General features: G+C 39.9%; 1 protein-coding gene across 3 annotated transcripts in view; it reads left to right on the top strand.

Annotated features, from left to right (window-relative positions):
• LOC136853515 (uncharacterized) overlaps nt 1–12450 on the top strand; it is a 96200-nt gene that overhangs the window by 15987 nt on the left and 67763 nt on the right. For 2 of the 3 annotated variants that reach the window (XM_067129178.1, XM_067129177.1), the window contains exons 4-6: nt 1809–1922; nt 3543–3650; nt 4245–4343. In XM_067129178.1, the coding sequence (XP_066985279.1) occupies nt 1809–1922; nt 3543–3650; nt 4245–4343 (321 nt within the window). The remainder of the gene's footprint in view (nt 1–1808; nt 1923–3542; nt 3651–4244; nt 4344–12450) is intronic. The other variant, XM_067129179.1, reaches the window with a different exon arrangement.

The raw sequence follows: 12450 nt of genomic DNA, 5'->3' as shown, positions 1-12450 counted from the left end.
GCCACGTAAAATAGGTCTAATCCTTCGGGCCAGCCCTAGGAGAGCTGTTAATCAGGTCAGTGGTCTGGTAAAACTAAGGTATACTTCCGAGGTGTACTGTTAATTATGTTGATGAAACTCTCAGAAGACCGTAAACAGAGAAAAAAAGCAAATACTAAGTGGTAGGTCATCAAGTGCAAATTTTGCTTCTTAACATTACTTTATTTACATAAGCCCAAGGGTAAATTAAAGGTGACAGATATCACTAAAATGTAAATGTACAATAATTAATCACTGAATTGGAGATTAGCACAAATCACTGTGTACATAAATGGACCATATACAAAAATTCATTAAATTCAGCTATGCATTTATGTCAGCCCGGGTATGGCGGATTCCTCTGGCATATCAGGATGGCAGCAGAAATGTTTACTTGGTAAAAGACTCTAACAACACTCCTGGAAGTGAAATAATTCCAGATGAGACTATAATGAAAATTATATCTTTCTTAGGACAAGTTAACACACTAGTTAAATGGATTGTGTAAGTTAACACACTAGTTAAATGGACTGTGTCACTCGAATCACTCCTATCAAGGGTATTGAATTGATCTAATCACTTCTAGCAAGGGAATAGCGTTACGCTATGCATTTGTAGCAAGGAAAACACTGGCATTGATAAGTACACTGTTGCAAAGTTAAAGGAAGAGGGATTAAATTAAATTATGAATTCTGAGAGAGAGAGATGTCAAGTCAGATTAAAAATACACTGGTTTAGAACTAACCCTGGAATCCCAGGACATACTGTAATTTGCTTCTTTGTGATGCTTGGATAGAAGATTCTCCAGGAGAGGTAGATCTGTACAATCTTGTGGTGACGTCTGGCTCAAAGGTCAAAGTCCTCCAAGTGTATGGGAAAATGAGTGCCTGTCTGGCATAAGGCTCTGTACTCAAATGGGCAGAGCCTCCGGCTAACCAAAACAGACTAACTGACAATCTCTGTCAACTTGCTGTGTCATCGGCACATACCTGGTGATTAACGAGAGAAGATCTTCACCAGTAAATTGAAAATGATGGGGGGTGTTAATTATTATTGGGGCTTATCTAGAAAGAAACAGTAATTATCTTGCACATTCTCCCCCAAGAGAGATAACGTCCTTCCAATGACTTAAAATCTGTGACACTCCTAGATCCTACCAACTCACTTCACATATTGTGGGTCTGCCTAGTCCCCCACCTCAGTAAGAATATTTTCTGAATTATTAAAGAAATAAGCAATACGGCTGCGTATAAAACCTTCAAAGCTCCCCCTTTAAACAGACATTCCACTCCCTTTCTGGCGTGCAGGTCTGCACAAGCAAGCTGCTGGTATCAATTACGTTAATGATTTCCCCTTAATGGGTTCTTGCCCTTGGAAATGAGAATAGTCAAAGATGATGTAAACCTAACATATCCCAGGAGGAGGAGTTAGCTTACTAGCTTACGTAATCTGATATCCCTAACACTAGTGTAAGGGGTGTCTGCGTTTATATAAAGGTACTGCCCGTGAATTAAAGTGAACTGGCAATGCTATTGACAGGTCATACATTAGGTAACTGAATTTCACACAGAACTAAGCTATTGCAGCACCAAAATGATAACTAGCTACTTGCAGAGAATAATTTAAATTACAAGAGAGTCATTTAATCTATGATATAACTATGACTGCAGTAAGGTACTAAAAATCATGTTTTAGTTATAGATCTATTTAAAGATAGAAATTATAATATTACTTTCTTCCACTCACAATCATTCTGTGAAGACCTGTTTACATGAAATTCTTTTTTTCAGGTGTAGGAGATTTTGCATACCAGTATGCTGTAATGAACAACTTTTCAGTGATTACTGGTATGATTCAGGGCCTAATACTGAATAGAGCAAATGTAAATGCCCAAGATGACCAAGGTAAGTCTTCATTTTTACCTCATATTGCAAAGTCAGTGAAGATGAAAAGAAGCTGCTATGTTCATCTCCTGTTGATGAAAATACTAAGATGAGCATTGCTATCGAAACCAAGGTGAGTCATTGCAGTAGAGAGTACAAATGGCCTTCACATGTGGACTGAAGATATTCCACCTCCTAAAACCAGGGAAACTGAGGACCCCAAAAACCAGGTTGTGTGGAAGCTGATCTGTGCTTGAAAAGCTAACTAGAATGTGTACTGGGAGTGATTCAGTGGTACGCTTAATGCCACCAAGAAACTTGTACATGCTATCCCAGGTGTCTGGGATTATGGTTCAAGACAAAGCTATCTAAGAAATGTGATGAATTTGGAATTAATGTTTAGGGAAATGCTTGGATTTTGATGCCCTGAAATGCTAGGTATACCTGCTTTCATCTTAGTGCTCAAATAGATGTTGGTCAAGACCAATTTTAGCAGTAGAGTGATCTTTTAATTGTAATTTTCTGTCTTAAATCTCATTTTTGCTCTACCTGTTCTTTCAGGCATTCAAATTTTGCAATAGGAAATGATAGGTATTGACAGGATTGTAATTTGTTTTGCCCTTTCTCCTTTATTTTTTCTGTGCATTCTTCAGCTCACTTCACAGGTCTCCATTTTTTTCTTATTTTTCTGTCGTTGCATTTTTTGTTATTTTGGACAAATCTCTCTCTCTCTCTCTTAAAAGTCAAGAACTTGTATGAATTTTTCTTTGCACTTTTGTCAAGATTGTGGACCCAATGAAGCATTATGCATGCAGTTGAGAACTTTTATACAAGCTTAATCTGTTGGCATGCACTTAAATAACACCTTCTTCAAAGTTTTGAGACATATGTTTGTTTTAGTTGTTCATTTTGTCCATTTCTTTCACTGTATGACCAGACAGTCCTTGCTGTGCAAGAAGTAGTTGGTCTGTAACCTTGAAGATTCACAAGTTTGAAATATGAAAACAAATGGCACCATCCTTGACTGTGACACAGTCACTATCGATCACTAATTTACAATTCAGATGTGTGATGTGCAATAGCTACTAGAACTCTCATACTATAGTTTACTGCAGTGAAGTGTCAAACTGTATATTTTGTATACCTGTACAGTTGCTTGCATAATAAACACCATAGGGTATGACGTAACTATGTTCACACATGAAAATTCCCTTCACCTACTGCCATCATTATCCAGTGCTAATTAATATCTCTGAGGTCAGTACACCATCTTGGTAACTACATGAAATCATGTAAAGTCCCATTACCATTTGCTTGACTTTTTTTATGTGGTGCTTCCTGTTAGTTCAGGTACAGTTATCTGACTAAATGTAAGCTATGTACTATAATAGTTATGTGTGGGCCTACCATTACAGTAGGTAGCATTTAGAAAGTCAAACTTTAACTATTACGATGGAAAGTGTATTTATCTTGTGTTATCCCTCTATGCTAATAAACGTGTTCCTATGTTTGTCACCAACTTACTTACCCAAGAATTGCTGTGATGTACCTTGGACTTGTATTATGAAGAAAATTTTGTTCTGTCTGTTTTCAGATATCGTAGAAAACAGTGATTAACAGTAATTGTTTTCTGCTGTGCAGGTTTAACTGCTCTCCATCTGGCAGCCTCAGGCAAGCACCCAATTTCCTCAGAAGTTGTCAGGGCTTTGTTAAGCCTTGGGGCAAACCCCAGAGTAGTTGATGAAAATGGTAAGGTAATATTTTTGTATTCTGCATGATAATAAATTTTAATTAGTTTACAGTGCCACTGATGCAAAAGCATGCAGGTGTAGTGAAAGCTTTAAAATATTTAATGAATATTGAAGAAACAAGGAGGGTGAGTAGAAGCTGAAGAATGGATAGGTACTAAGAAATCGTAAATGAGACGCTGTGTTATGGTTTTGATAGTCTGATTTAGTGACTGGTCAAGGTCTGTAAGTTATAAAACCTAGTGACAAAAGATTATCTGAACTTTAGCAGAGAATAGGACCAAACATCACAAAGTTATTTAGAAACTCACCCATAAAACTCTCTGCCAGGAAGTAACAATGCAGAGTCAGAAGAAAATTTGTTAACCAACTACATCAAGGAGAAAGAAATACAGTATTTTGTTTCCAGTGAAGTTATGCAGGTTAAAGAAAAATCCCTAGATTATTTGGTTATAGAGTGCTGCACTATGTCATAAGTGCAGGTATTTGTACTTAATGGCATGAAACAGTTGGAGTTCTAAGTCATGATAATTATGAATATGTTCTCTTCTAGGTAGTACTAAGTCACGATAATTATGAATATGTTCCCTTCTAGGTAATACACCACTTCATCGTGCAATTTATTTCTATGATTCTGCAGTTCCTGTCATATTACTAGACAAGAACAAAAAGGTTACAGCCAGTAGTACTAAAGGTAAGCAATGTTCTCTTGGTATTACAATCAATTATCACAATGGGTGCCTGTTTACATTTAATTGGTACCATTTCTTAATTTGCCAAATGAGGTAAATTTTGTATTTCATATAAGTAACTTGCCAAGCAATTACTGTACATAGCCATAGTTTCCACTTGCGTGGCAGCCTAAATTTAAAAACACTCGGTAGTGCTTCTATTGTTTTGTGTAGGTGACTATCCATGCCCACTATCAGGGAACAATAGGAACAACAAAGCAGAAGAGCTCAGTTGGTTTCTGCCAGCCTCCGATGCAACATCGGATGTATGCAGCAGCTTATTTTGCTTTCTTTCATCAGTTTCATGGTCAAATTCTCCAGGATTCAGTGAAATACTTTTGCTGTTGTGTAGCCTTCAAGCTTGTTAGGTTTAGGTTAGGTTTTTCTAACTTTTTTGGATTACAGTAATTATGTTGGACATGTTTAATTATGTTGGACTCAAACTCCTCCAGTACAGTATTTGGTATTGTCGGGAGGGTTGTAAGACTAGACTCATGAAATTGACTTATGTTTCAAATACAATTTGTGCTAATTGTAGGGGCAAACATGTACAAAAGAGCAAATGTGACGAGTGCAAGGACTGGGATGATAGGAAATGGAAGACTTTGAAATCCTATCTGGATAGGGTTGATAGGGATAGGAAGAGGAAGGCGGCCTCTAGAGCTTAAAATAAGGCATGTAGTCTAGAATCTACACTTAACCCTAGTAAGGCAGATTTTATTTCCATTCCTCCTCCTCCTGTTCCCATCTTGTCTCCCATTGCCAGCCCTACTACTTTTGTACCACCTACTCCTGTGCGTAGCTCCCATGCTCCCAACCCCAATCCCATTGCCAGTCTTGAGTCCAGGTTCAAATGCAAGACTTACGTGGTTGTGAATACCGTCTGAGTTAGGGGCCTCCCTAAAGGTCCTTATGGACAAAGTTTTTCACAAGGATATGAAAAGTGATAGTGTCTTGCAAGTGTAAGTGGAGGAAGTGGCTGCTCGTCCTCCGGTTCTCCCAGATGAAGGTCCCTGTCATACTCCCCTAAACCTGGGAGAAGACATACCGGAAATCCAGGGGAGGCCGGTGGGGTTTGCCCACGGGTAGTTCCCCCGTCAGTTGAGCCTGTCGCACATACCCAAACTTCAACATACAGCATCAGTTTTTCTTTGACTCCAAGGATTCTAGTCCGGACAAGAGGTGCCAGTGGCGATTTCCAGATGAGTCTCGGCCTCTGAAGAGACATACAGACGACATGGACTTCTTTTCTCCACTGCCTTGTAAGCAGTTTAAGGAACTGTCTCGCATCCCTCAACTGTCCTGCAGTGCTTGGGTCAGCCCAGAGTATTTTCTGTCCGAGTGTTCTGATTTGGAGTGCCAGTATTTGGCTCCCAAGCTTCTGAGTATCAAGGTGCCCCTCGTCTTCTTCTAGGCGCCCATTGTCTTACAAGTGCCCAACGTCTTCTCCCAAGCGCCCAGCAACAGTTCCAGTTTCCAAGTGCCCTTCGCCAACTCCTGAGTGCCTGGTGCCAGCCAAGTGCCCGGCACCAGCCGAGAGCCCAGCGCCTCCTCATCCAGCTTCAAGTTCTTCTCCGCCCATACTAGATGATTCGTCCTTGGCGCCCATCAAGCGCAGTTGGCAGATATTATGGGCTTACTTCATAAAGCTCCTGCTATGGCAAATTCGGCAAAGGAATTGTCTCTGTCTCTGATCTCTTCTGAAGAAGATGAGTTAGACCAACAGCCTGCCCCTTCAGCTTATGCAGCTCTTCTTAGATATTCCCTGGCAAGCTTCCCATCATTTTTTGTGCCAGCTGCCCCAGTCTCACCCGCCTTGACTTTCCTTATGAGGAACCAGCCTGATGCCAGTGTTCAGCTCCCCAAGACGGTTCTTTCCTCTCGTCGAGAAAAGCACTCAGAGGAGTTGGAGATTGGCTCTCTGCGAAGAGAGAGCAGGGAAACACCTCTTTTTCTTTTCCGGGAGGTATTCGGCCCTTTCAGAGGAAGTCTCATCCCTCCTCTGGAAGAGAGATGTAGAGGAAGTAGAAGATTTCATCATGGAAAGCTTTTACAATTGTCTGTTTCCAGTCCCCAAGTCTTCGGGGGTTGGAGACCTGCCCTTGACATTAGTGCTCTGAACTTCTTCGTCCAGAAGACAAAGTTCAAGATGGAAACGAACCAGTTAGTACTATCATCCATTCACCAGGGGGATTGGATGATTATCCTTGACATGCAGGATGCATACTTCCATGTCCCTATCCGTCTAGACTCCAGGAAGTACCTCAGGTTCATCTGCAAGGACAGAGTTTTTCCATTTTGGGCTCTGTGCTTCAGCCTCTCTACAGGTCCTCAAGTTTCTACACTGGTTATTGGCCCTTTCGCGAATTGGCTCCATCTTCTCAGCATCAACATCTGCCTTTACCCGGAGAATGGGTCCTCCGATCGCCTTCAAAGGAGAAGTGCATGAAGGACCTACAGAAGACCCTTCTTCTTGCACAAGAACTAGAAATTCTGATCAATCTTCAGAAGTCGCAGCTGATACCAACTCAGGAGATTATTATTTATTTAGGGATTAGGATCAACTCTCAGAGTTTTTGGGTTTTTCCATCCCATAAGAGAGTCTGCTCCTACCTTCAGACAGCCCGTAGCTTTCTCTTCCATCTTACTTGGCCAATCGATGGATGAGTCTTTTAGGAATTCTCACCTCCCACTGAACAGTTTGTCAAGTTGGGCATACTCCATATGCAGTCCCATCTCAAACTGGTTAGTAGTACTCATGCAAGGTACTACTGTTTCCAGTTAGAGTGCCTCAGTGCTATGTCCATGAGGACTCGACATCTCAAGCCTGAGTGTTGATGGCTCTTCTTTAGTACTTTTTTGACTAAGAAGGTAGTGTTCATACACGTTTTCTTTCTAAGGCTATCGAACGAGCATTCTTCTCGGCCAGCATTTGGCTATAAGTTCACTCAAAGTACCTCACGAGGATAGTGACATTGGTCTGTTCCTTGCACTCCGGATGAACCTGTCGGTTTTTCAGGTATTAAGACAGAAAGTGGCGTCGGCTGCCCACTCTCATATCTTTCTACCTTCAGGATGTTCCCCACAGGTCTTGGGACTCCTTTTCCCTGGGCCCTATGGCAGCTGCTCAACAAGTTGTGTAGCTTTCCCAGATCCCATTGCAGACAGTTTGCATCTCGCTTAAGGTGTTTGGTGGCAAAGAGCGAATGTAAGGGGGCGCCTGGCCCCTCCCTTCTCTCTTTTTTTCTCTCCTCTCTCGCTGAGAGAGTTGAGTTGCCTTCTGTCACTTGCTGGTGGGGTGGGTCATGCAGGTGAGCCTACATAAATAAATGAGCACCCTGTCTATAATCTTACGTAGATTTATAGATGCAAGTCCTCCCCCTCTCTCTAGCAAGGGGAGAGAGGGGCTGATGATAAAACAAACCTATTGGTTATCCTAGTTTTATTGTGTCTGATGCTCTGGGTTCATCTGAACCTTTTTTGAGGCAATGTTGCTGCATACACATTCTTTTGAAAGGTCCAGAAGTCTGACAACTGAACACAGTCATTCACACTCCTGTTCAATTCGTCAGAGGCTGGTCTCCTTCCCTTGCTCTTACATGACCAGGAAGGAGTCCCAGGTACGCCAGACTTCTGTCAGTTCAGAAGCTTACTCAGAATCCTCCCTCCAAAAGATGTAAGTCTTCCTAATGTAAAGGACCGATGGTTTGTATATTGTGTAGGAACAAATCACAAATTTTTTTTAGTAATTTGTATTTTTCCTAACTATACAAACTTGAGGTCCTTCACATTAAATGCCCACCTCAGCCACCCCTTATTCTGCTTCCTGGGCCAAAAGGCAAAGTGAGTACATACCGACTGAGTGGGCGGGACCCCCACCCGTAGTCGGTAGTTAACTACGTACTTCAACACCTTGTTTAAAGTTAAACAGCCATGCTTAGCTGAAAGAGTTCTTAATGTAAAGGACCTCAGGTTTGTATAGTTAGGAAAAATACAAATTACTTTAAAAATTTGTGATTTTTTCATGAAATGAGTATATTGGATTCACTAGATTCACAAAAAAGCAAAGCCAGTGTTTTTCATGAATCATTAACAAATTTTTGTACGTTTTTATTGTAATTAGCAGAGGAAGAAACAAAACATATATAATTTTCATGTATCAGACATAGGTCATAGGTCATATTTGAACAGTTCTTTGTATAACTTTCTCTTTCCTAACTAGTTTCCAGGCATTCTCTTGCACTCTCTTCTACTAATATCCTTACCTCTTTCCAGTATACTACTGATAATATCTTTAACAAACTTTTAAGTGCAAAAGTTGGACAAGTGGCAATTCGGGTCCCTTGTCTTTGGTTTTGACTTCTTATTAATGGCCCGTAGTCCTCCAATTGTTAATCCCTTTTATTTCCTATTTTATTAAAGGTACAGGCAGTCCCTGGTTAACGGCGGGGTCGGTTAACAGCGATCCGGTTTTATGGCACTTGTCTAGCGACGAAAATTGGCAATTTTCGGCGATTGCCGCTTATTGGCGCCGATAATTGGGTATTGGTGCTGATACATACCTAACAGAGGCACCGATAACCAAAAATCGGCGCCGATAACCCCCGAAAATCACCGATTTTCGGTTAGTGGATATTTTCGGTTATCATCACACCCTCAGAAACGGAACCCCGCCGATAACCGGGAACTGCCTGTAATATAATTGGTGGAGGCAGCATTGTGCATTAAAGAAACTTCCCACAATCAATTCTTAAATATGGCTGTCTTGGTAGCTCCCTCTAAAGTATCTGGCATGAGGGATTGGCTTTAAATCTCTCCAAGCCTTTTAATGTCTTAGTTAGAAAATAAGATTGTAGTTAGATACTTTAACTGGTACTTAATGGTTTGGATGCCAGTCAAGCACATAGAGACACCTGTGACCTAGCTGAGGTGCTCAGACCTCCCTTAGTTAGTTTCCCTTCCCACCTTTTTTTTTTGTAGAAAGATCACATATATATATTAATGTTTCTGAGTTTGTCCCCAAGTGACTGAAGACATTTGATAAGTTGGAATTCAGGGAGAATAAATAAATTATATCAAGCAGCCTATCATAAACATTCTGTTAGTGTTCAAGACAGTACTGTAGAAGAAAAAGAAGTAAAGCTTCTGGAGTGGCATCTGTGCCAATTATAGATGTTGCTGGTGTACTCTCAAGACACCTGAAGGTATTGAATAGGTTCCTTGGGCTGTAGAGGGAAGGAGGAATTGAGTGTATTTGCCAAGTCTCGTATGTCTGGCAACCTTCTTGAAGTTTGAGGGACTATTTTTATTCAGGGGGCATGGTGTATGAGCCAGTTTCACCACTACTTTTGTTTTTCATGAAATAGACAGTCAAGAACTGATAATGAAACTATTCATTAGAATTGATGACAGGTGCAAAAGTAAGCTGTTACTCTTGTATATATGCAGACCTTACATAGAGCTAATACTGCTGCCATGCATCTTGCATTTTTCATGTAATAGGCTAAGATAAAACCTAGACTTAAACCTTTAGTCATATTCTTATCACCACAATGTATATGAGTACATATATTCTCATTGTAGAGTTCTGCTAAAAATAGTGCAATAAAAAGGTGAAATGAAATTTATATTGAGTAAAAAGGTCACAGTGAAGAAACCTGTGCAATATAGAAGCTTTAAATTCTTGTTCATGGGCATACTTACAATATATGGTTGGGATGGCATGAGCTGAAGTGTGTATTTCCAAATCAAATACAGAAACAAAATTCTGGTAAATATGCTGATTTGATGTAAGACTAGTTCCTCATTGGATGAGTCGGTAGAGTTCTCGGCTAACACTCTGCTAGGCCCGAGTTCGAGTCACCGGCTGGCCAATGAAGAATTTGAGGAATTTATTTCTGGTGATAGAAATTCATTTCTCAGTATAATGTGGTTCCGATGCCACAATAAGCTGTAGGTCCCATTGCTAGGTAACCAATTTGTTCTTAGCCACGTAAAATAAGTCTAATCCTTCGGGCCAGCCTTAGGAGAGCTGTTAATCAGCTCAGTGGTCTGGTTAAACTAAGATACACTTAACTTTTTTGATATAAGACTTAACCCTTAACCAGGAGAGCTATTCCTTACTGCTTGCAGTAGCACCACCTTACAATTGAAATTCCCCTATACTTAATCGTTTTACTAGATTTTTGTCCAAGCAGCCATTCTAAGTTGCTGCTTTAGTGCCAGTCATGTACTCAGATTTTTTTCCTGTAGAATTGCACCAATCAGATTAATTGGATCTCTGTGCTGTCAGTCAAAAGAGGGCACTGGACACCTTCATTTATCTGCTTTATTTTATTTTATTTTATTTATTTTGCGGTTTTCACTTCGTTTTCCTTTTTTTAATTACTGTACCAGTTAATAGCGTACTTTGTTGGAAACAATGATAAAGAATTGCAGACTCCTTTATTTTGTCAGATGTTCTCTCTTCCATTGGTACTCTTCTTTCATTGGTGATACTGTGTCTTTACTCCCAGTTCTTGTGGTTCTCTGGTTGTCTCATGTACTGTATCTGTCTCCTCTGTTTCCCAATCTATATTTCAATTGAATTCTTTTGTGTCCTCTTTCTGATCTCTGTCTGACTTATTTTTCTCTCTCCTTCTCTTTTACTATATCCTTAGGCTCAGTGTCTGACCCTTGTGGTGACTTTTTACTATTGGTCTCTTTCCTCTGAGCTGTGAAACTTGTATTGTCCCCTGGGTGTTTCTCTTTGTTGTCTATATGGTGTCCCGTGTCTCTCTATCTGACTCCTCTGTTTCTGTCTTCAGTTCTGTCAAGGCTTCATCAATAATTCCTTTACTATTCTTTCAAAAAATGTGTGGGTTCCAGGGATGACAATTACTGCATAAATTTTTCACCATACATTAATATATGTCTACTTTATACGCATTCCAGTCACCTGTTCTTCTGCCACTGAATAAATCTTACTCGAATTGTCCATTTTTGACTGTGATTTTCTCATATCCAAATTATCAGTTTATCCTTCAGTGCAGTTATGGGTCTTTTAAATGATCCTTGAGATTGTGAAGTCCTTGGGCAACTGTTGAAAAGTTCAGGCCAAAGCAATGCGAGATCCTGTATGACAGCTGTTCTTGATGCCTGATGACCTTGAGTTATCCTTCAGAGCCTACATATGTTAAATAGGATAGAAGGAAATTGTAATAAAAATTATCCTCTTTTTCATTTTTCAAGACTTCATTCACATACAGCTATGAACTATTGAGAGCCTAGCTTGGGAATGCTATCATATTTTTCACTAAGAATAGTACATGTCTTCTATTTAGCATGACTGTTTTGAGCAGAAGAAGAGCATGATCCGTTTGATAATGTTTAGGACAAAATTGGTTAACAAGTACAGTATAAATGGGGTGCACGCACACACACACACACACCAGCATGGATGACTACAAATGATGTGCATAATGTTTTTTATCAGTTCATTCTCATAGTAAACAATTCATATGACCTTGTTATAGGAAATTTTCAATCACTTCTACAGTCTAAATACTGTACCCATTCTAAACCTGATTCCAGTAATGCAAGTTCTCTTAAATTAGCACCAAGAAAAGCTTACAGTGCTTTGTTTGCTTCAAAAGCTGTGGGCTTTTAACTCCTTTGTTAGAGCACCTTCTTAAAATTAATAAAATAAACAGATGGTTACCAAATGAAATTCTAGAAGCGCATCTGAATGAAGGGTTTAACTGTTAAGTTAAAACACCTTGAATTTGGATAACCAAATTAAATAATAAGTATCTTGAGCTGGAAAGCTTCCTACCTCACCTGTTAGCTTATTCTATTCTTCTAAATGATCTTATACACACACACACACACTCTTATGATACGTTTTACAGTTTCGCAATATCGTGAGTGTAAAGTTTTCAACGCTTTCCTGGTTTTCATCCACATGAAATGACGATGCCATTTTTCTTACTGTATAGCCCATAAAATGAACTGGTCTACACAGTGGACAGGCAGGTTTCGTTAGTGCAGTAAGAGTTGTATAGGTATTCTCTATGAAAGTGACTGTGACTT

The sequence above is a fragment of the Macrobrachium rosenbergii genome, chromosome 27, assembly GCF_040412425.1.
Source record: "Macrobrachium rosenbergii isolate ZJJX-2024 chromosome 27, ASM4041242v1, whole genome shotgun sequence".
Classification (NCBI taxonomy): domain Eukaryota; kingdom Metazoa; phylum Arthropoda; class Malacostraca; order Decapoda; family Palaemonidae; genus Macrobrachium; species Macrobrachium rosenbergii.
The sequence above is the reverse complement of the archived record's forward strand: the minus strand, read 5'-3'. Positions and strand labels throughout refer to the sequence as shown.